At 39.0% G+C, this 21325-nt stretch overlaps 1 protein-coding gene across 1 annotated transcript in view; it reads right to left on the bottom strand.

Annotated features, from left to right (window-relative positions):
• arid1b (AT-rich interaction domain 1B) overlaps positions 1 to 20449 on the bottom strand; it is a 194959-nt gene extending 174510 nt beyond the window's left edge. The window contains exon 1 of the mRNA XM_088433133.1: positions 19061 to 20449. Coding sequence (XP_088289259.1) covers positions 19061 to 20209 — 1149 coding nt within the window. The 5' untranslated portion in view covers positions 20210 to 20449. The remainder of the gene's footprint in view (positions 1 to 19060) is intronic.
• Positions 20450 to 21325: the final 876 nt, after the last annotated feature.

Raw genomic sequence — 21325 nt, 5'->3', positions numbered from 1 at the left:
TTACAAGAATAAAAGCATACTCTTGACAGAATTATCCCTCTGCACAACAAAAATAAATCACAGCTCTTGCACACACATCATTCACATTCAAAGAGCACAGCTAAATTATAGATGGCCCCTTTCCCCTCCAAATATGCATTTCATTAGCATTTCCTTCGCATGTTTTTGCATGCTTGTGAGCATGACCCACTGATGTGCAGAAGTGTGTGTGTGAGTGTGTGTGTGTGTGTGTGTGTGTGTATGAGCAGAGAATGGGAACAGACTTGCAGCAAAGCAGGACACGTCCCCTTTCCCAAGCCTAATTTAGGATTCAATTACAATACTCTTTAAAAAGCGTCAACTTCGCAATTAATTATTTTAAGATTATTCTGACAGTAATGGGCCTCCCACTGACGCCAGCCGGTGCAAGACAGGCTGCCTAAATCCAAGAAGTACTCTCTGTCCAACACATGCACACACACGCAGACACACACACCTCTTCTTACCTCCCATGTATTCTCTTCTACCTTTCTCTGCAGCAATTACCCACAAATGTCTCATGAAAAAGTGCCGAACAAAGAGTTTTTTCATTTAAAACAATTATAATCTCTTTCTTCATCATTTAGTCTCAGTCTTCTTTAGCTTACTATATATATTTTTTATTATTATTATTATTGTTTTGATCGCATGCACTTGACTATTTCATCTTAGAGCGCGTGTGCAGGCCTAAAACCAAAACCGAAATTGTGGCCGCATTGACAGATACAGTAAAAAGAGTGAAGGCAAAAGGGAACCAAAAAAGAGCTAGCAACAGTTTCAACCTTTTTCACAGCGACACCAAATGAGCATGACAAACAGTAAGAGTGAGATATTGCCAGTCAGCCAAGGAGGAGTAGGTCACATTAAGAGTGACACGATTGCATTGGCACAGACCAAGCCCTATTGTGAGGAGTACATTTCTGCAAATAACTGACTCTATACAACAGTGGTTCTCAAATAGGGGTATGAGTACCCCTGAGGGTAAATGGAGGCATTTAAGGAGGTATGTGAGATTTTAACAGGGTTTTTTGCAAGAATCAGCAAAACTATTTTAAGGTAATGTTATGGCAAGAATAGTGCATGTTTATTTAAATTAAGAGCAAAGGAACTGGAACATGAAGCAACTCTTTGCTAAATTGTATTATATTTATATGTCATCTTATTCATATTTGTTCAACTTTTGTCTTCAACTTTTAAAAAAATTAACATTTTTTTGTTTCCAATTCCCCTTTTGAACTGCTTTTATTAGACTCTGATTTTAAAACTCATTCAATGTGTGACGATCATACTTAAAATTTATTAGACTTCACAAACATAACGACCCTTTCACAGAATATATAACTGCAAAGTGGCCAATGATAAAAATGCGTTTGACACTTTTGTGTGACACGTTTGTAGCCTAAAGCATAACTGTCCACAAACTCCAAAATGCTTTGACAATCTTTGCTTCCAAACATCTTAAACATTTTGCACTGCCTTCAAAAAATAATAATCAACAGAATAATAGATTATTAAAATAACTGTTATTTGCAGCCCCAGGACAAAAGCCAGAATAAATAATCTCGAAATATTTGAGTGGCAGCCCTGCTTAACGATTGGAAGGACTAGTTCTGGAATTTGGTGAATTCACATTTTTCCGTTGATGATGAACTCTGATATTTAACAGCCCAAATGACTAAAGACGGTCGAGTACAAACCTCCGTATCACCTTTTCATCAATCTGTTCCTTTACATTTTTTACCCGAACTTCTCAGGCATTTTACATAGGCTTTTTTGATGTTTCCTTCCCATGTTCCTTTGCACGCTGCTCTGATCTCCTTTGCGGTTGCTGTGCAATTGATATTGCTTCAGTGCGGCGGGCTGCCTTTTATGAGCCACCAGGGCCTTCTCCCACGTCCTCGCGAGTCCCTGGGAAACGCTGACGGATGAGCCCTGCGACAGTGTGCAAACACGCATCAACACTCGCAATCATGCACAAATGTGCATACACAACCGTCTGTCACCGCCGCTGCCAGGCGTAAGCGAAAAAACATGCTGCCCTCCTCCGCCCGCTCTGATTGGAGCCAAGCGAAGCATTTTTTTTTATCCTCCCTTCTCGCCGCCGCCTCAACCCTGCTTCTTTTTTTCTTTGCTCATTTCCGAAATGAATGTCATCATCCATCCCCTTCCTCCCTCACTCTCCCTCATCACCCCTGGGCAAACCTCAGCCCAAGCACCAGATTCTGTTTATTTAAATATTTGATATGTAAGCAGTCATAAAATAAATGCCAGAATAGGAAAAGGAAATGGATACGTGCCGTGTGGAAAAAGGGGTCATTATAGGTAATAGTCTTTGATGTATGCTATCCCCCCCCCCCCCATCTTCCACCCCCGACACATTCCGCCAACATCGCCAATACCATAAAGACAATCCTGTACACGAGCGGGGGGATGCTGAGGAAGTCATAAACAGAATGAACAGGTGAATACACAGAGGGCAGTCACTGTGTGTGAGAGAGAGCGAGCGAGATGGAAAAGAGGCCCGAGCACGCACAATTGACTTTTCAACATTGCATATTCCTCAAAGCAGCTATTTACCAGGCATGGTGATTTCAGAGGCAGCAATTCACAAGCAATTTGCAAAATACCGAAAAATATCACCAGCTTTTACAAATGCTCTCACTGGCAATTCCAATTCCAAAAATGACAGCACTCTTATCTCTTAGTCTATTAAACATCTCCTTATTGATTTTTGAAGGATTGTCATGTTTGCCACAAGACCAGGTGTCGTCTACCGTTGCTGACTCCGTCGTTACAAACACACACATCTTGAGGAGTATGCGGCTCACGTGTAAGGGATCCCTGCCAGTGGTACCCAAAGGATTACATGGCTGACAATTTAACTCAAGATCTGATGGGGAGGGAAAAAAAGAGCAAGCTCGGCAGAGTGAATAAATCAAACTCGACTCCCGAGTAAAAGAAAGACAAGCGGCGGGAAGAAAGCGGCGGTGAATAACCTTCAATTTCTCCTTGATGCTGAGGTGCTAAAATAGTGCCAATCAGCGAAAAGAAAATCCCCAATTAAGAAAGAAAATAATCAAAACATGTTCATCAGAGTTGATGTTGTATTAGCTTGGCATTTGAGGTCAATCTATTCCCAGACATTTGCCTAATAAGCTCCAGAAGAGGCAGTGACATAACATTGAGGGTCAACGGTCAAACAGATGTTTGGCTAGCTGTTGACATTTCACCTCTACGCACTCCAACTGGATACTCTCATCATTTGTCAGCACAGAGGATTTTCCCCGACTTCGTCAAACAACATGCATGCAAAGGAAGACTCTTTAAATGTAGTTACATTTGAGCCCGTTTTCACAAAACTGTTTTAAAAATGTTTTGATGATCAATGTATGAAAACATATCAGAAGAGCATTATGAGACAAACACAAAATAACTCACCAAAAATTCTCCAATTGCTTATGACTGACCTCGAACTAGTGTGGATCTCAACAATATAACAAAATTCAATATGTATCTCAATACATGCGGTGCAATACAATTCAATAAAGGTTCATTTTAAAGTAGAACGATTTGATTTAAAGCAGTTGCATCTTTAAAATCAAAATTTATTCCATTCATCTACTGTATTTTTCTGACTTTAAGGCACACAATATTAGGGAGGTCCTAATCAGCCAAAACAACAGTATATATATATATATATATATATATATATATATATATATATATATATATATATATATATATATATATATATATATATATATATATATATATATATATATATATATATATATATATACACACACACACACACACACACACACAATGCAAACAGCTTATTAAACTGAGACATCAGGCAGAACTGAAAGGTTAAACTGTAATCAATTCTAATGCTCTCTTGGCAACTTCTGATTGCTTATTTATCATAAAAACATGTTAATTAAGGACATTTTCACAAATTAACAAGCCCCAGGTGTCTTAAGATGTTTGAAATATAATTTCATCAAAATATGACAGCATTCAATAAATATATAAACTTTATTATCTCTTTCTCGAGCCTATCTTAAACAAGATCTTAGTGATGTGGCTTTTATGTATGGCAGAAAGATCCATTAAATGAGTTTGTGCTGATTTTAATGAAATAACATCTTGTGCTAATGTAAACCTGTTTTCCAACGTGCTATGATTACAACCTGAAATACTATGATAATATGATATGATAATATGATAGGATGCATGGCACAGATTCACAGTTGTCACGGGCAGTCCTGAATGTTTTGATTAAAATTTGAAATGATAAACTGACAATATACAGATCGCTTTTAAAATCTAGATTTTTGTGTCTGGTGATTTTAACAGTTGTTTTGGTGTGTTTTCTTTTTGAAAAACAGGGGCACGACATCTGCAGCTGTCATCAAAATGTGACAGTCTTACAAGGCTGTCACAAGTGTCCATCAAACCATAAAGATAGACTAAAACGTCAACAAAGTCAACCAGCATTAATGTTCATCAACTCCCAGAAACACGTTGGAATATTTTTAGTTGAGGAAAGAAATATATAGTAAGGTTAAATATTTTCAGGCAGTGCAGTTATATGCAGAATGTTTATAACTTACACTTTTTCTGACTTAAACGTAATATCCATGTCTTGTGATTAACTTGCATGGACCAAGTTTGAGTTTTTTTATCAGTAAAAAGCTAAATGTCTGGTTGTTTGTTAAAACTCCAGACATTAAATCAATGATATTTCTTTATTTGTTTATTCGAAATATTTTCAAATGTTAGGCTCAAGGAGTGTCTGACAATGGTTGACACTAAAAGAGATCATTAAAGAGGGATCTTTTTTTTTCTAGTTTTTATTCCTAAAAAAGGCCATATAACATGACTATCCCTTTAAGTGCCAGAATTAAGTAATTGGTACCGATTGTACACATATCTTGTAAAGCATCCATCCAGCGTTGTGCAAAATCTCGATTTCATGATTTCTTCGATTTTTAAAATGACGACTTTGATTTACTGCTCGGCCCAATGACCAAATGTTACCTTGCAAGATTATAAAACAATTAAATGCAAATTCATGACAGTAATACCCTAAATCCCAACTCCAGACATTTTTTTGTACATTCCTAAGCTCTCCTGTGCACACATCCAACGTTACCCTCTGCCCCCTCCAGAGTTGGGGTCAGGGTGCCCTCCAGCGCGCTTCGCCCTCTTCTCTGTTAATTACCACTAATCGTCCCCCGCCCCCCTCTTGCCATAATAGAATCATTCATCTTTACTACTTAATGAGTAGACACTGCAGTCACCATCCAAGGTCAACCATAACTAGCATGAAAAGACAAAAACACAAAAGCTTGACACAACAAATGAGAAACACAATGGTAGTAAGAACAGCAGAAAATGGAACTTTGCAGTAGTTTCCGCATGACTCCGTTTTTTTTTTTTTTTGAGAATAAACCCGGGAGTGAAAAGATGAGCAAAGTCTATGACCCGTGGCAGTCTGCAATGTCCAATCCAAACCACAACACGCACGGGGAATTTCCAGAAGAAGCCTAATTACGAAACATGTTAGGCAAGTGTAAACCGTCATTACCTCAAAACGAGACAGCTTAACAGTGGAGAGAAATACTGTAAATATAAAATGGAGCTTCCATTATTGAGCTTTTTGTGCAGCCCATGCAAACCATTATTTAAAGAATAATTCCTCTTTCCTCGCAAGAACTGTTTGTGCAGCGGAGGTAAGAGGGCAACATAAGCATTATCCACCTCAAGTACCATAAAACACATAATTAACAGTAAATGCTACAAATTGTAGTCCGGTGATTTCCGAAAGCTAGTGATTCCCAAAGAGCAAATTATACCAAGAAATGTCTTTTTTTTAACTGCGCCATAAATGATGTCTGTTCGTTTGCATGATTGTGCTACACTAAACTTTACAGTTTGGTGGGGCACGGGCCAAGAAGGAGCTCGTTACATTTTGCTACACACCCAGGATTGTTTCCACTGTTGTTAGCGTTGCAATAAATTCCTACTAACTGATTTTATGAATATTAATGAAGTCAGCCATCAAAGAAAGGCATGGATAATAGCCTCACATAAATACAGTTATGATTAAATATGATTAAGTAAAATCCATTATACTATATATTATAGCAATATATTTAGGGCTGTACATCATGTATGATGTAAAATTGTAAAAAAAAAAAATGTAATTTTTTTCAACAAAAATACAGTAATTCATTGATTAATCAAATAATCTGATGAAATTGTAGTTTTCTTTAAAGTGCATTACAAAATGCTTTTTTTTCACAGCAGAAATTGTTTTGTTTTAGAATTCTTGTGATTAAAAAATACTCAACAATTAGGTTACAAGGACATGCTACATTGTAGGGAGTATACAATTTTTTCAAATGAATAATTAACAAAAGTTGAACCTTAGATGCAACAATATAAGTTAATTAATTTAAAGTTACCGGTAAATTAAAGTTTTTCACAATTTTTATACATTTTAAACTCTATTTAATAATTTGTTAAAATAAAATAAAATAAAATGTTATCTTCCAAATATTCCAGTGAGTACCCGGACTCATTGAATGGTTTGACATCAGGATTATATGAACGGAAAAAAAAAACATTGATATAAAATACTTAAAGCAACACAATACAAGTACAAAAAATATGAACCAAGGTATACTCATATCCCTCAAAAGTGCAAGCGCAAGACAAAAACAACATAAGCACTTCTTAAATCAACGTATTGCAAATTTCAAAATATATTCCAGCGAAATATGAAGTTCCTTGGTGGAGTCTCGTGCAGAGAGCAAACACATGTGCTCCTGCAGTGCGCCACTGGTCAGCCCTGCACAGCAAGCTTTGGAAATGGGACAGTTGTCTATGGATTATGGTAATGTGGTATTCCACACTCCCCTCTGGCATGCGTCTGACATTACAGTAACCTTTGCATGTTTTGCCAACATGAAGTATGGATGGTCATTGAGACGAAAGATACACACACGAGCGTGTGCGCACACGCTGGCCCTGTTACACGCCGGGATACAGTAGGGTGTGCATAACATACACTATGCTCATCCAATACAGTATCGGCGGCATCCTTCAGACGAATTAACACCGTGAAGCAATAAGACAGTTCCACTTCAGAATAAAGTTCAGTTGGGTCGTCGATATTAAATCCAGTTCATCCGGTTTCAGTTCAAGGAGTGTCTGGAATGTGGAGCAAAAGTCAGGCCGGTTGAGGAAGCTGCCTAATGCAAAGGAAAGGAGAGAATTGCTATTAAATTCACAACATTGTATGTCGTTGCATGAAATCGTCGTATGGCGGGCAATAGACACCAATGGTAATTAGCTAATCCATATAAAACCCCAGGTAAAAACATCAACATTTTATATATATATATATATATATATATATATATATATATATATATATATATATATATATATATATATATATATATATTAACAATTAGTAACAAAATAGTATAGTAAATGCTACTTATACATAACATACTTGTATACAATTAAATAACATCATAAATAAAGGAAAACTGAAATTTTATATACCTTTGGAGGGGCGTGAATTGAGTTAGTTACGGCCATATTCCTGAAGGAAAGTAGCCTCGCCTAGCCTAACCTCGCCTCGCCTTCTTTGTATTTCTTGATTATCTCTAGCATCTTCTTACTTCTCCCTTTAACATCACTAGCAATCTTGGGACCCATGGCTAACCAATTAAAGTTTGAATTAAGCAGTAAAATGCACTATAAATACAACATTGTGACACTGTGACAATAGCAGACCAGCATCTGTGTGACGCCAACCAATAGCAGACCAGCATCTAAGTGATGTCGTGACACCGAACAATAGCAGACCAGCATTTTAGTGACATATGTATTTTTTTTATCTTGACAGAGCAGTTTTGTGCATCAATGACTTAATTCAAGGGGCAATTTTAAAATTGTGTGGAGCTTTTCTTTTTTCTTTTGCAGCTTAAACCCACGAACCTTAAGCAAAGGTTTTTAATAAACAGTTTGAGTATGAATTTAACAATTACTATAATTTCAGTTAGTTGAATGCATCAATAGCTTGTTTGCGCCTGAGTTTGAAATGTCCAACAACGTTTGAATGTGCCATGCGTCTCGTCGTCACCTTAACAGTTAGCGTAGGCCTGCGCCCTATCATACAATCACAGGGAAACTGATGAACAGTTACTTAGTGTCTTTAATCAGCAATTAAATGTGATACTTTAATGGCGGCGTGTTAGTGTTGGTAGCTCTGTAATGTGATGCCAATCATTTTGGATGGAGTCACAAGAACTAATCAGGCAAATTGGAATCAAAACCACCACTCCATGGGACAACTTAAAAAAAAAAGCCTGCTAATGCTTGATTTTATGTTCTTGGGGTTTCCTTGACATGTTGGTGCACATCAAATAAATATTAGGGGAAATATTAAACATATAAATATGAAATACAAGGGTCGCAGGCTTGCTGGTGCCTATCCCAGACATCTTTGGACAGGGGGCAGCGGGTACCCAGAACTTGTTGCCGGCCAGTTGTGCAGCACACAGAGATGAACAATCTTTCATACACCCAATCACACCAATGGACAATTTAGAGTGTCCAATACACCAACCATGCATGTTTTTGGAACTTGGGAGGAAGACAAATTGCTCTGAGAGAACCCATGCTGCCACGGGGAGAGCATGCAAACTCCACACATGAAGAACAGAACGTGCTGAAATTAAACTTGGGGCTCTGACCTGTGAGGCAAGAATGTGAACCACTCTTACAACGTGTCACCCATTGTCAAATCAAATCAGGCTATGTATTGTGATGGATGAACACAATAAAGTCTTGGGATGTCAAGTTTTATCAACGCCTCTGCACCCAGGAATGACCCTTAGCATCCTGTGGCGACCTTTCTCTAGTATGAGCGCGCACAATCACCAATCCCTTAAAAGCACACAAGCGGACAAGAGAACGGGACAATACGTGAAACCGGTCAACAGACGAGCTGTGTGTATTTGAGTCAGTATTGGCTTCACAGAGAACAAACTGTGACAAAAGCAAATACAAAAAGTGGGACTCAGAAAAGAAACGACCCAAAGAAGCAGACGAAACTCATTAAAAGGAGTTCTGTTTATTGTCGGTCCCATCCTCTTTTTCCTGTTTGTCTCACCGTTCCTCAGACATAACAAACAACAAGCAAAATGCTAGTACCGTTTGGCTTGATATTTTTCTCTTTTCTTCCCTTTACTGGGCATGGAATGCCATCATGCCAGCATTGATTAGAATCACCTCAACCCAAAGAGCAGAAGCCCTATCCCATGTAGTTCCAGGAAACAGAAGCTTACGCGTGCCCAGTGGTGTATGATGTTTGTCCTTGCAGCCTACAGTATATTAACACCAAACACACAGAGTATTGTATATTAAGGGGTGCACAAAACAAACATCTCCTTGATGTTGCAAAGATTACACACAGATTATACAAAAGGCTGCCTCGGTCTTTACAGAGCTGCAGCAGCACAAAAAAAGCTAAAACAACAAAAACAAAACACATACACACACAAAATCCTGAATAGTCGATGGAAATAAATTCGGAAAAATGTTAATTCCCTCAAACAGGCAACCAAGTGAGCGTTGACTGTGAGGGGAATTGATGGTGCTTGAAGCTAATACTATGATCGTTACAAATTCCAACTTTTAACTATGTTGAAATGTCTTAAAACTTCACATAATAAACATAAAACTATGTTTATAGAACTATAGAATTTTTCAATTTTGCAAATTCAGATTTTATTTCTTAAATCATTAATTACTGAACTGTAAACACGTTAATTAATCTAGCTCCCTATAGTTTCCTAAAGTCAATAAAATGGATAAGATTTTCCAAAATTCAAAAAATAAGTAAATAGTTAATAATATTTAAACTTTCATGTACACAAATATATATTTGTAAGTAGTATCTTCTTTCAAGTTAATGTAAATTAAAATTACCACCATTATGGTTGGATCTTTTTCGATCATAATCAGTCCGTCCCTTGCCACAATTTTCAGTAGTAGTAAAAATTATTTTTAGCAACCCGCAACAGGTAAATTTGATGTTTAAAACACTGCAGCTGTAATGTTGTATTTTAAGGAGCAGCTCAATGGATCATTGATTGATCTGGGAACTAAAGACAATATGGGCAGTCAAGAAAATGTGCGTGGTGCAAAACACTTGCCAATCCAAGTCTAGCACTAAAATAAATTTGTAACCATCTGCTGTAATTTGTCATTGAATAATAAAATATCCTTCATGGTTTTTTTTAAGTGAATTCTAGCTTGGTTAATGCGCACGTAAAGGGAAGCACTATTAAAGGAGAAATGGCAGCACAATAGCCCACAGATGTGTTGAGTAAGGTGGATAAATATTCAGTGGAAGATGCAGGCTGTCTAAATACCTCTGAACCGACCGCGGGTCCCTCGGGAGACCAAGCTTGCAACTGAGAGCCCGGGACACATGAAAAGAAAACGGGAAACACTGACAGAAGAAAAAAAAAAAAAAAAAACGGGCGGGGGGTGTGTGTGAAAAAGGACGCCGGCAAAATTGAAAGCTATCTGTAAAGAGGACCATCTGTTTCTAAAAGACTTCTTTTGCAAATACACAAATAAGCCCACGCGGGAGGACAAGAAAGAAATATCACTCGTCCTGTGGGATGAAGGGGGTAGAGGAGGGTGCTTCCCTTCAGCCCATTCCACATGGCTAATTAGCATATGTGAAGGTCAGGGTGGCAGGGAGGTGGGGGAGCCACCAAAGCATGGACACACGTCCACGCCACTAAATGGATGGAAGCCATTTAAATCACTGTTGTGTAAAGAAGACCAACACTTTTTTTCATTGTTCAATTGCCGAAGTGAGCTCGGGAGCTCCGGTGGGAGAGAAGATTTTAACTAAGTTGACATTTGCCAGAGTTCTGTTACTGATTCCCTCTCTCGGTCTAAACTGAGCCCGGAACATTTCTCAGAAGTCAGCAGCCTTCCGTGTGACTCACTTCAAATATCGCCTACATTCTTACATCTGTGGCCTTGCTTCTGCCTTCCTCTCCAGCAGCTGCGCCTCTCTCCCCGGCTGCATGTGCAAATCGTAAACCATGGAAGTATTTTCTGTTTTATGTTTGAGAAAGAACATCTCATTCCGAGGAGAAGAAAACAATTTTTTTGTTTGTTTTTTGTTTTTGTTTCTTGTTTTTGGTTGTGGGGGGGGCATGTGTAAAACTAAAAATAAACAATTGCTAAAATGCTGTGGTACAAAATTACTTAACATGTCTTGCAGGGCTCGAATATTTTTTCGATCAAAACGACATTTTAAAAAGCCAAGTTATGGTAATAAGATGTCAGGCGACACGAAGCCTATTCCTGCACAAATTTCAAACTGCCAAAATTGAAGTTGATGTTATAAACAAATCAAACTAAAAAGCCACCAGGGACCTTAAATGTACCCAAATTAAATGTTATTTGCAAAATCAAGTTCGGTTTAGACGGCTTTGCTCCCTTTTGATGAGTTTTCTGATGCGAAAGAAATAACATTACACCAATCTACTTTAAATATGACAATTGAACAAGACATGAAAAACAATTGTGTAATTTAATCAGCCGCCTAATTCTGAAGTTGCGTGCATACATTGCATACCTCATAATGATATGGTTATGTTCTCTTTAAAAATGACAAAGTGGGTCAAGCCATGAAAAACAGTAATTTAATCACTCCCCTAATATATACAGTACAGGGCAAAAGTTTGGACATACCTCAGTCATTTTCTTAGAGTAATGATGGTCCCTCATTTTTCTTTTGCTAGCTGAGGATTCATCCTCCCGGTTCTTTCGAAAAAGGAATTTGAACAGTTGTCCATAACATGAATTGGAACAGTTGTCCCAAAAGACTGCCAGCTGTGTATTAACATGACATGTGCACAACACAACCGATGGTCTCAGCCTTCTTGATTAATCCAGAAATTCCGCTAATTAACCCTGGTGAAGTGAAAACCATATTGGGAGACTAGACTACTAGAGAATGCCAAGTGTGTAAAGCAGTGATCAGAGCAAATGGTAGCTATTTTGAGGAAAGTAAAAAATAAAACCAGTTTTCAGGCATTTTACATTTTTTTAAGTGCATAACTCCACACGTGTTCATTCATTGCTTTGATGCCTTCGATGAGACTATAATGTAAACGGTCATGAAGATAAAGAAAACGCATTGAATGAGAAGGTGTGTCCATACCTTTGGCCTATACATGTATTTATACGGTTATGTACGCTTTCAAAATGAGCTCGACAAGCCATAAAAAAAATCTATATTTTAATTAGCCACCTAATAAGTGTTTTTGTACAGTACATAACTCATAATGCCACAGTTTTGTATGCTTTATAAAAAGGAAAGCAATGGAGAAGCCATAAGACACATATTTAATCAACCACTAAATGGTATCCACATGTAAGTACCCCATAATGCCACAGTTATTACTCTTAAAAAAAAAATGACAGCTGGACCAGCCATAAAAAAATAATAATAATCAGCCACCTGATAGTATACATGTGTAAGTACAGTACATACACAGTAATTCCACAGTTATGTACTCTTTTAAAAAATGAGTTAAACAATTAGAAATAATTCCTTAATCAGCCACTCAATATATTGTATATACTCTAAAATGTATGCATAGTACATAATTCATAATGCCACGGTTTATGCACTCTAAACAATGACAGCTAGACAAGTCATCAAGAAGAACTATTTGGACAACATTATACATACACTTGTACAGTACATGAAACAGCTATCTACTCCTTCAAAACTGACACGCGAGCTGATAATACACCTTGACGTACAGGACGTACCTCATGATGTCACGGTTTCAATTCTATATTTACCTCTTAGCATTTAGTAAAAAGATTAATTGGTATTCAGCGGAAAGAGTACGCAGCCAAGGAATAACCCCAGCCTGCCAATTACCTCGGCAGGCCGTGTGTTTCATCTGAGGAGGATGAAAACCGCTGAGCAGGGCCCTTATCGGACGGAACAGAGCAAATTAAAAATTCACTCCGGTGTTGCTAATCAGTGCTGTGCTTGCTAGCCAAGACACGAAACAACATAAACAAATGATTGACAGGAGCGGGCCAAGGCAGGACGGATGGGGAAATGGGCGGGAATGAGATGGGACTGCTTCATGCTGACAAAGGCGCATCAGGTCTCAGGATGGAGAGAAAGAGCAGAAGACAAATAAACGCTTACACGGGGCCCAGTAAAACGCTGCGAGAATTCAATCGCGGCAGGCGCGGTTCGGCCCATCACTATGCACCAGGCACCCTGCGATAGGCGCATAATACAATGTGACATTGATGCATTGCTCCCATTATAAAGTCTTTGTTCGTATCACACTAATAATTCATAAGTGCGTAATGTAAACAGTATGCAGTGGAAAGGAACGCGAGTAGGGATCATTTCAAGGTAAGCGCAGCACGACCAAGGATGGCAAGGCTTTCACCTTTGATATGGACTGAGAATAACAAAATAGCAAAACATGGAGCACAATCGGTAGAAATTGCATAAGTGCTTTCCTTTTTTTTCTTTTACCAGTTCGTGTTTACGTTGATGCAAAAACCATCTGAGAAACAACAGTTGCCAATGTACTCATTATTATCCACTAATTACTGTTATTGTGCTCTGCGTGTTGTGTGTCTGTTCAGTTTAGAGGATAACAGACGGATCAGTGTTACATATGTAGGTTGACACAGAAAACACTATATCATTTATGACTTGAACTTTAATAAGTCATTAGGATGGCACAGCTGCTCTTGCACTGTGGCTTAATGTACATGATGCATATAGAAAACACTGTCTGTCCCGTTTACTGGTTGTGCTGCACTATTTTACTGTAGTTTTGTAGGATTGTCAAAATTATAGGTCTCCTGAAGAAAAAAGAAAATATCTACTTTATAGATTAGATACTTATGTACCGGTTAAAAACAAGCCCTTTTTTGCTAAGTTCGTAAAGTTCATACAGAGAAGAAATCTTATTCAAATTAAAAAAAGAGGTTCAGGTAATTATGAAAAGACAAAAACAAAAATATGTTGCTTAATCTTTCAAAACAGAGGTCCCCTACCGCCCGTCTGCGGCCTAGTACCACTCCGTGTATCAACTAGTACTAGAGCTCATGGGTCATAACCGAAATAACGATGCTTCGGAACTGATTTTGTTTATCCTGTAACAGTTCATTCATTTGTGGTTTGTTTGGCTTGATCTTTGTTTTTTGGCGCCGCCTCTGGCCGCTGTTGATATAACATTTCGTAGTGGGGAAGGACGGTAGTGCAACCACTCCTCCCACACTGCTGAGTAATAAGTCTATACACCACCCTTGACCCTCTTCCATTTACATAGTACCCACAAAGATAAAGCTATGAAAATATTCTATTTTTTGGTTCCTGTTTTAGTTGGATTACTGGATTTTATATCGGGCAGCACGGCAGCAGAGTGATTAGCGCAGCAACCTCACAGTTCTGAGGACCCTGTTTCGCTTTCGGCTCCGGCTTTCCTGTGTGGAGCATGTTTGCATGTGATCCCGATGCCCACGTAGGTTTTCTCTAGATACTTCAGCTTCCTCCCACATTCCCAAAAGCATGCAAGAGTAAATATATTGGGCCCTCCAAATTGTTCATTGGTGAGTGTGAATGGCTGTTTGTCTCTTTGTGCCCTATGGTTGGTTGGCAACATGTTCAGGGTAGGTGATGGATGTACAGTATTTGAAATTGATGGCAAAAAAGCCATTTTCATGACAAATACTGCCATTCAGACTTGGCATAGCATAATGATATAGATGTGTATACAAATATACATTGTGTAGCAATTTCTGTACAAAACGGAACTAAAATGGGCACCAAAATTTTGCTCTTAATCTTAACGTATCTATCTTTAGACCTATCAGTGATCCCATTCTTTTTATACAAGAGCTAAAGTCTATCCCAGCTGGTGATACCTTGGTCTGGTTCCCAGTCAATTTTGGGGCACATACTGTACACAGACAGACTTCAATTTACACTCACATTCACACCGTCACAAAGTGTGAACTGAACTCAAACTGCCTGCACCAAAGTCTGGCAAGTGTATCTATCACTCGTGCAACGCGAGATCCCTCTAGCGGTACGAGGAAAAAAAAAAAGTCCAAATACACTTCAGTTATATTTAACCTTTTAGTACATTTATTTTTAAATCAATCATTATTTAGGTCTTTTTTTTTTTTACATGTATCGAATAACAACATTTAATATAAATGTATTAAAATTAATATGTTCAGAATATGAGACTATTCCTTTATTAGTGCTTCATTATTTCTGCCTTTATTGCCCTAGCATTGTTTTTTTTTAATTGCCTACTTTATTCTTTGCTCTATTGTGTGGAATCTAAGTCGGCACAGGGAAGTGAACAGAATAAGAATTTCATTGTGTAGTGTTATTATGCATATGACAATAAAAAACTCTTGAAACTTGAAAATGTGACATGTTTGATTAATACGCTACTGTATTTTATTATTAGTCATGATGTACGTACTTGTCCTGAGACCAACCAAAACTAAGGGCAAAGAAAGCTTTAAAATTGTTCTAAAAATGCCAACTAAATCTGGTATACCCCTTAAAGTTCCATTTTTTTCCTGACCGTTGAATTTAACAGTTCAAAAAAAATGTAAATGTTATATTTTGTTTACCATTTGTTTTATTACCATCTCTTGTAATTGTAGGAACATTTGTTTTAATAACAATAATATTTCAATTAAAAACCATTTACTTTTCAGAAAATATTTGTCCCACAACATGCAAAACTGGCTGTTAACAATCTTTTTTAAGCATGATAGTAGAATATAAGCGTATTACATGATACAGTAGACCTAACGTCAAACGGGTTTAGAAAACAATGAGGCAAAGGTATGTCCACTCTTATTTTTTTATATTTTTCTAAGAGTTAGCCTTGATTGAATGTCTCATTTTACCTCATACAATCCTCATTTGAGTTCAAAGAGAAAAAAATGTTTTTTTTTTGTTTTTTTTACTTATTCACATATTTATATGTCCTCTTATTTAGCAGTAAAATTTAACTAAACAGCTAGTTTTTACTCCTGGGAGGAAGCTAACATTCATCTACACTAAATAAATCCTGCAATTAACACTAAATAAATCCTGCAATGAAAACTGCACTGTTGATATGTAAGATGAGCAAAACTTGTATTTGATCATTTATTAGCTGTTATTAATGAATATGTATGTAGCAGAAAATCAGAAAAGTGAAGATTTTTTTTCAATAATTTCCTCCAGTTTTGGAATGACCGATAGAATGACGACTACAAGTACTGTTCTACGACATAAATGGCGTAAACAGTGGTAAAATCGTGTCTTCATTTTAGTGACCATCCAGACAAGTGAGAAATGTGTGTGCATGTGCATGTGAGTATGTGTCGCGGGATAAAATTATAAATGAGGTGCAATGGATTCGTTCACTGCTCCCTCCTGAAGAGAGGCAGTGAGGAGGGAAATTAAATTTGAAAGAGGGGAAAATGTGCCAACAGGTGACAGAGGCGTGCTCCAACCAAACACGCTCTGAAGTGAAGCACAGTCGAATCACTGGGCCAATTTGGAGGCGCTATTATGCACGACGCCGCGCGCCGTTCTCACATCGCCTGTCAGAGCACACAAGAACAGTGTTGGCACTCCAAATATGAATCAAGCATACGCCTTTTGTGGTGTGAATTTGCTGCTCAAATGTTGTCCAGACAGAAGATGCTCAATTTGCTTATGGGGGGGCAGAATGGGTGGAATAGCATGCATACAAGATCACATCACAACAGAAAAAGGTGTCAAATAGAGCAGAATGGTAAACTTTGGGGTTCATTATATACTGTATGAACACAGTTATATGCACTGTTATTTAGGTTATATAAATGTTATTTCTTTGTCAACATCCTGAATAATTTCACCATCAATGCACAGTTCAAGCAGCATCCCTGCATGAACAGTCATATGTACTGCTATTTAGGTTATATAAATTTTATTTCTTTGTCAACATCCTGAATAATTTCACCATCAATTCACAGTTCAATCATCTCTGTAAACCATATAAAACAAAGTATTTTCTACCAGCACCTAATAATTGTCTTCTGTTAAAATAACTTGAGTGTAAATGTAGCATTTTTAAAATAATTCTGGGGAAAAAAAAAACATGTTACATGTTTCGCAGCAGAGTTCCTGTTTTCCATATAGGTCTCCACACTGCTTACGCTAGCACAATGCTCCCACAAGACAGTGAGTGTTTCAGGGATGAGAGCAGTCTGTTGACAGCTAGCCGGAAAAGGGGGAGAGGGGGATAATTATTTTGGAAACACTTGGTCCCCTCCCACTACTCTTATCACTGATGTGCCCTCAAGCAAGGCATTCAACAGCCAGCTGCAGCCAAGAATAGATGCGAGCTTGCAGGGACATGAATAACATTTTTTATGGAACATAACATTGGTCAGATGTTACATTTCTCACTTATTATTAGTATGATACAAACACTTAAAAATACAGAAATACATTTTAACAAAATACATTTAAATTGCATATAAACATTTTGATAGGCTTCTCAAAATCTTTCATGTGCGGTATATTGAACTAATTGATGCTCATCATCAACTTGGACTGAGTACTTTTGCTCACTACATCAGGCACAGCAACTGTGGATTTTTTCAGTGTGCTGACGAAGTGTGAGGCAAATCATTCAGGCTTTCAAATTTTTAAAAAAATCTGGACATAGCTTCATATAAATGATCAGGATTCGGGGCACAAGCGATGAGTATTCAGTTCAAATTCTCAGCTCAGTTGCACAAGAGGAGAGGAATGTAACAGCAAATACGGCATTTACATCAGGATTGTTGTGCAGAATAATTGATATTTTATGAAGGTGTTTTATTAGTTTGATGAGTGGAATAAACACGATGTATCCTCTGGCTATGTGTTGGGACTATTTTTACACACACGCACACACACTTGTTTATGTAAAAGTCACACATCAAATACGGATGGTTATGGTGGATTTCACATGCAAAGTTTAACTCGTATGCATGTAGTAAAGAGTGCTCATATTGAATATTTGATACATTAGCCCAGCAGTTCTTAAGTGGGGGAATGAGTACCCCCTGGGGGTATGTGAAGGCACTTCAGGAGGCTTCTGAGATTGTCACGGGGTTTCTGTGGATATCTGCATCTGTATTTTAATATGCTTAAATGCTATGACATGAACAATACATTTTATTTTTAAATTGAGAGCAAATTAAATGGAACATCTTGTTGATAAAGTGTGTTAGACAGTGACTCCTTGGCAAATCTGTGTAGTCCTTTATTTTGTTCAGTGTTAATTGGATGCAAACTGTCATTATTGACACAATTACTGAGCAGCTGAGTCTCAATAAAATGTTACATGATTTATTGGACTTGCTGAATGAAATGCGCCAAAAGATACCACTACAAATGTAGTTTCAAATTGTATAAATCAGATACTAGTCTTAAGTCTTTTTTTTTTCCTATCGAAATATTATTTGCGTTGGTTAGGGGTACTTGACTAAAAAAAAATATTTTACAAGGGGTAAATCATTGGGGAAAAAACATTGCTTTAGCTTTTTATAATTGTTTATCCTTTTAATGAGTTTTCTCTAAATATTTCCTCTAAAGTTAGACAGCATTACAGTGTCGTAAGCCAGTGTTTTTATAGTCTGAATGTGAAGTACAAAGCGTCTCACACAGGTTTGGTCCCACACGCCATCACCTAAACACAGCATCCGATTTGGGCTTTAGCATACTTAATATGACGATTGTTGATGTTTCCTCTCCGCCATGTCTCTTTCATGAGCGAAAGATAATGTTGAAAATAGTTACACAAAAAGGAACATGTGAAAACACCAAATGGCTCTGACCCACAGTGGCATAAATAAAATAGGACGTATAGTAAAGGTTTTAGGTCCTTACCTGACTCCTCCCAAGGCCTTGCCCTCCATTGCCTGGACTAATTGAATGCGGGTGGTTCCTGGGCTGCCCTCCCCAGCCGTGGGTCGAGCTGGCTCCATACTGGGGGCCCACATCTTTCCCGGGTCCGCTGTAGTCTTGGTAGGCCCCGCCATAGCCCCTCATCATGGGGCTTGGTGACGTAAGCAGCTGGTTTAGGGTCGGGGTGGCCCCCGAGGGATGCTGCTGCTGCTGTTGCTGTTGAGTTGGTCCCGGAAACCTTTGGAAGCCACTGGAAGAGGCTCCCAGGGCGGACTTGCTGTGGCTTGCTGAGGAGTTGCTGCTCATCATCAAGTTCTCAGGTTGCCTGGACCCAGAGGGGCCCATCATGCCATAGGTCCCACCGCCGTACCGTGTTCGATTATAAGCAGGGTACTGGTTGTACTGGCTGTTCTGGTAGGCTGCTTCATGGGAGTTGTCCATGCTGTTATGTGCCGTGGATAGCCCCATTCCTTGCTGCTGTTGTTGTTGTTGTCCGCCATGTTGCTCATAAGACCTTGTTGAGTAATAGTTGTTGTTGAACTCTGAATTGTTGCTGGTTGGCCCCAAGTTGGAGTGATCGTACCGCGAAGACATCATCCCGTCGGTGGATTTCACATGTCCCTCACCTTTACCCTGCACCTGCTGCTGTGACTCCACTTGACCCCCCAGAAGGTTCTCTTTACCGCCGTGGTGGTCCATGGCCCCTCGAGGTCCCTGTCCGTTGTTGTTGCTGTGCATCTGACGCTGCGGATGCGGCGCAAACTGGCCGAATTGCGGCTGCGCTGTCTGGGACTGAGGGGGTTCTCCACCTCCAACACATTTCAGCTTGTGGTTGGCGATCAGTGCCGTTTCCATGGAGGAAGTGTTGGAATTAGACGACGTGAGGTTATTCCCATCCTTCCCGTGAGCAGCAGAACTTGAACGCACCATGCCGGGCTCCGTTCGGCGGTGATGGTCTACATTATTCAGAGTCCCATCTCCGGCGCCCAGCATCTGCCCGCCGCGCTGCTGTACGCTTCCTGCTCCTACGCCTCCTCCTCCGGATTTCCCCGAACTGAGCTCCGTGCCCAAGCCGCTGGATAATTTCTTGGTTTTGTTGTTATTTCTGGAAGGAGCCACTTGCGCAGCCATGCTCGCTCACTCCAACATCTCAGCGCGCAACGACCGCGACCCTCGGTCAGTCTTGCGCGCACACACAACTAATGAGAGGAAAGGGAAAAATAATAAAAATTTAAAAAAAGATGAAGGATATTTTCTTAAACTTTAATCTAGCAACCGCGCTGTCGTCGTAGTAGTGGTGGTAAAACTGCGCGTCAGTGAAGCGTCATGCAAAAAGTTGCTCTTTTCAGGTTTGAACTTTTTCTTCCCCCCTCCGCCTCTCTCCTCCATCCCGGGTCTTGGTGATATGTAGCCGTGTCTCTGCGAGCCCTTGTGGCCCAGCATGGGATGAGAAAAAGAGAGAGAGAGGGAGAGAGAAAGCGGGCTAGACCAGTTTATCCGCCTCCAGGGCTCCAGCGCGACACAAATGGAAAATCCGGAGTGGAATCTTGAGATCCACGTTGCTTTTGCGTGCATCCGAGTCTAGTCTTGATTTTAAATGTGTTGAATTAAGAAACTTAATCAGTTCATCAAATCCGTAAGTGAACGACCGCTACTCTGAAGGTGCAACCGCTTAAAATATGACCAAATCGTACAATTTAAATAAATAAAGGGCCGGTTTAGGGCCCTGTAAATCATGGCCCTGGAACGGACCACCCCCAGACTCCACTTTACAAACGCTTACGTGCTCATCTCGGCTAATGTCACAAATATAGTACGAATTGCCATTTGTATAGGACTGTATGCCACGTTCCCCTTAATGCCAGTAGGATCTATTGGGATGGTATCCAGCTCAGATTTTTTCTCCACCCGTCGTTTATTTCCCTTGACTGAAGCCTCAAGCCAGTTCTCTGCAACTTTGACAGAAGTCGGACACGCAAACTCTAACTGTGTTATCCAAGTTTTGCCCTTGGACTTAGAACAACTTGACGATTTATGGAAGCTGTAATGCTATGTTGCAACGCTCTTCTTTCAAATACCAAAGTCACCTTGTAACAGGAGGGGAACCGTAGTCGTGTTAAAAAAAAAAAGCACTAAATCAGTACTGTAGAAAGCACCTGGCATTTGAACAAAGACTGTTTTTAAATTATGTGCAAGGGGATGTCAAGTCAAAAACTTAGTCAACACGAATTTGTTCTATGCAGCCGA

This window comes from Hippichthys cyanospilos, chromosome 14 (assembly GCF_059441005.1).
Source record: "Hippichthys cyanospilos isolate Australia breed blue-spotted pipefish chromosome 14, RoL_Hcya_1.0, whole genome shotgun sequence".
NCBI lineage: Eukaryota > Metazoa > Chordata > Actinopteri > Syngnathiformes > Syngnathidae > Hippichthys > Hippichthys cyanospilos.
The sequence above is the reverse complement of the archived record's forward strand: the minus strand, read 5'-3'. Positions and strand labels throughout refer to the sequence as shown.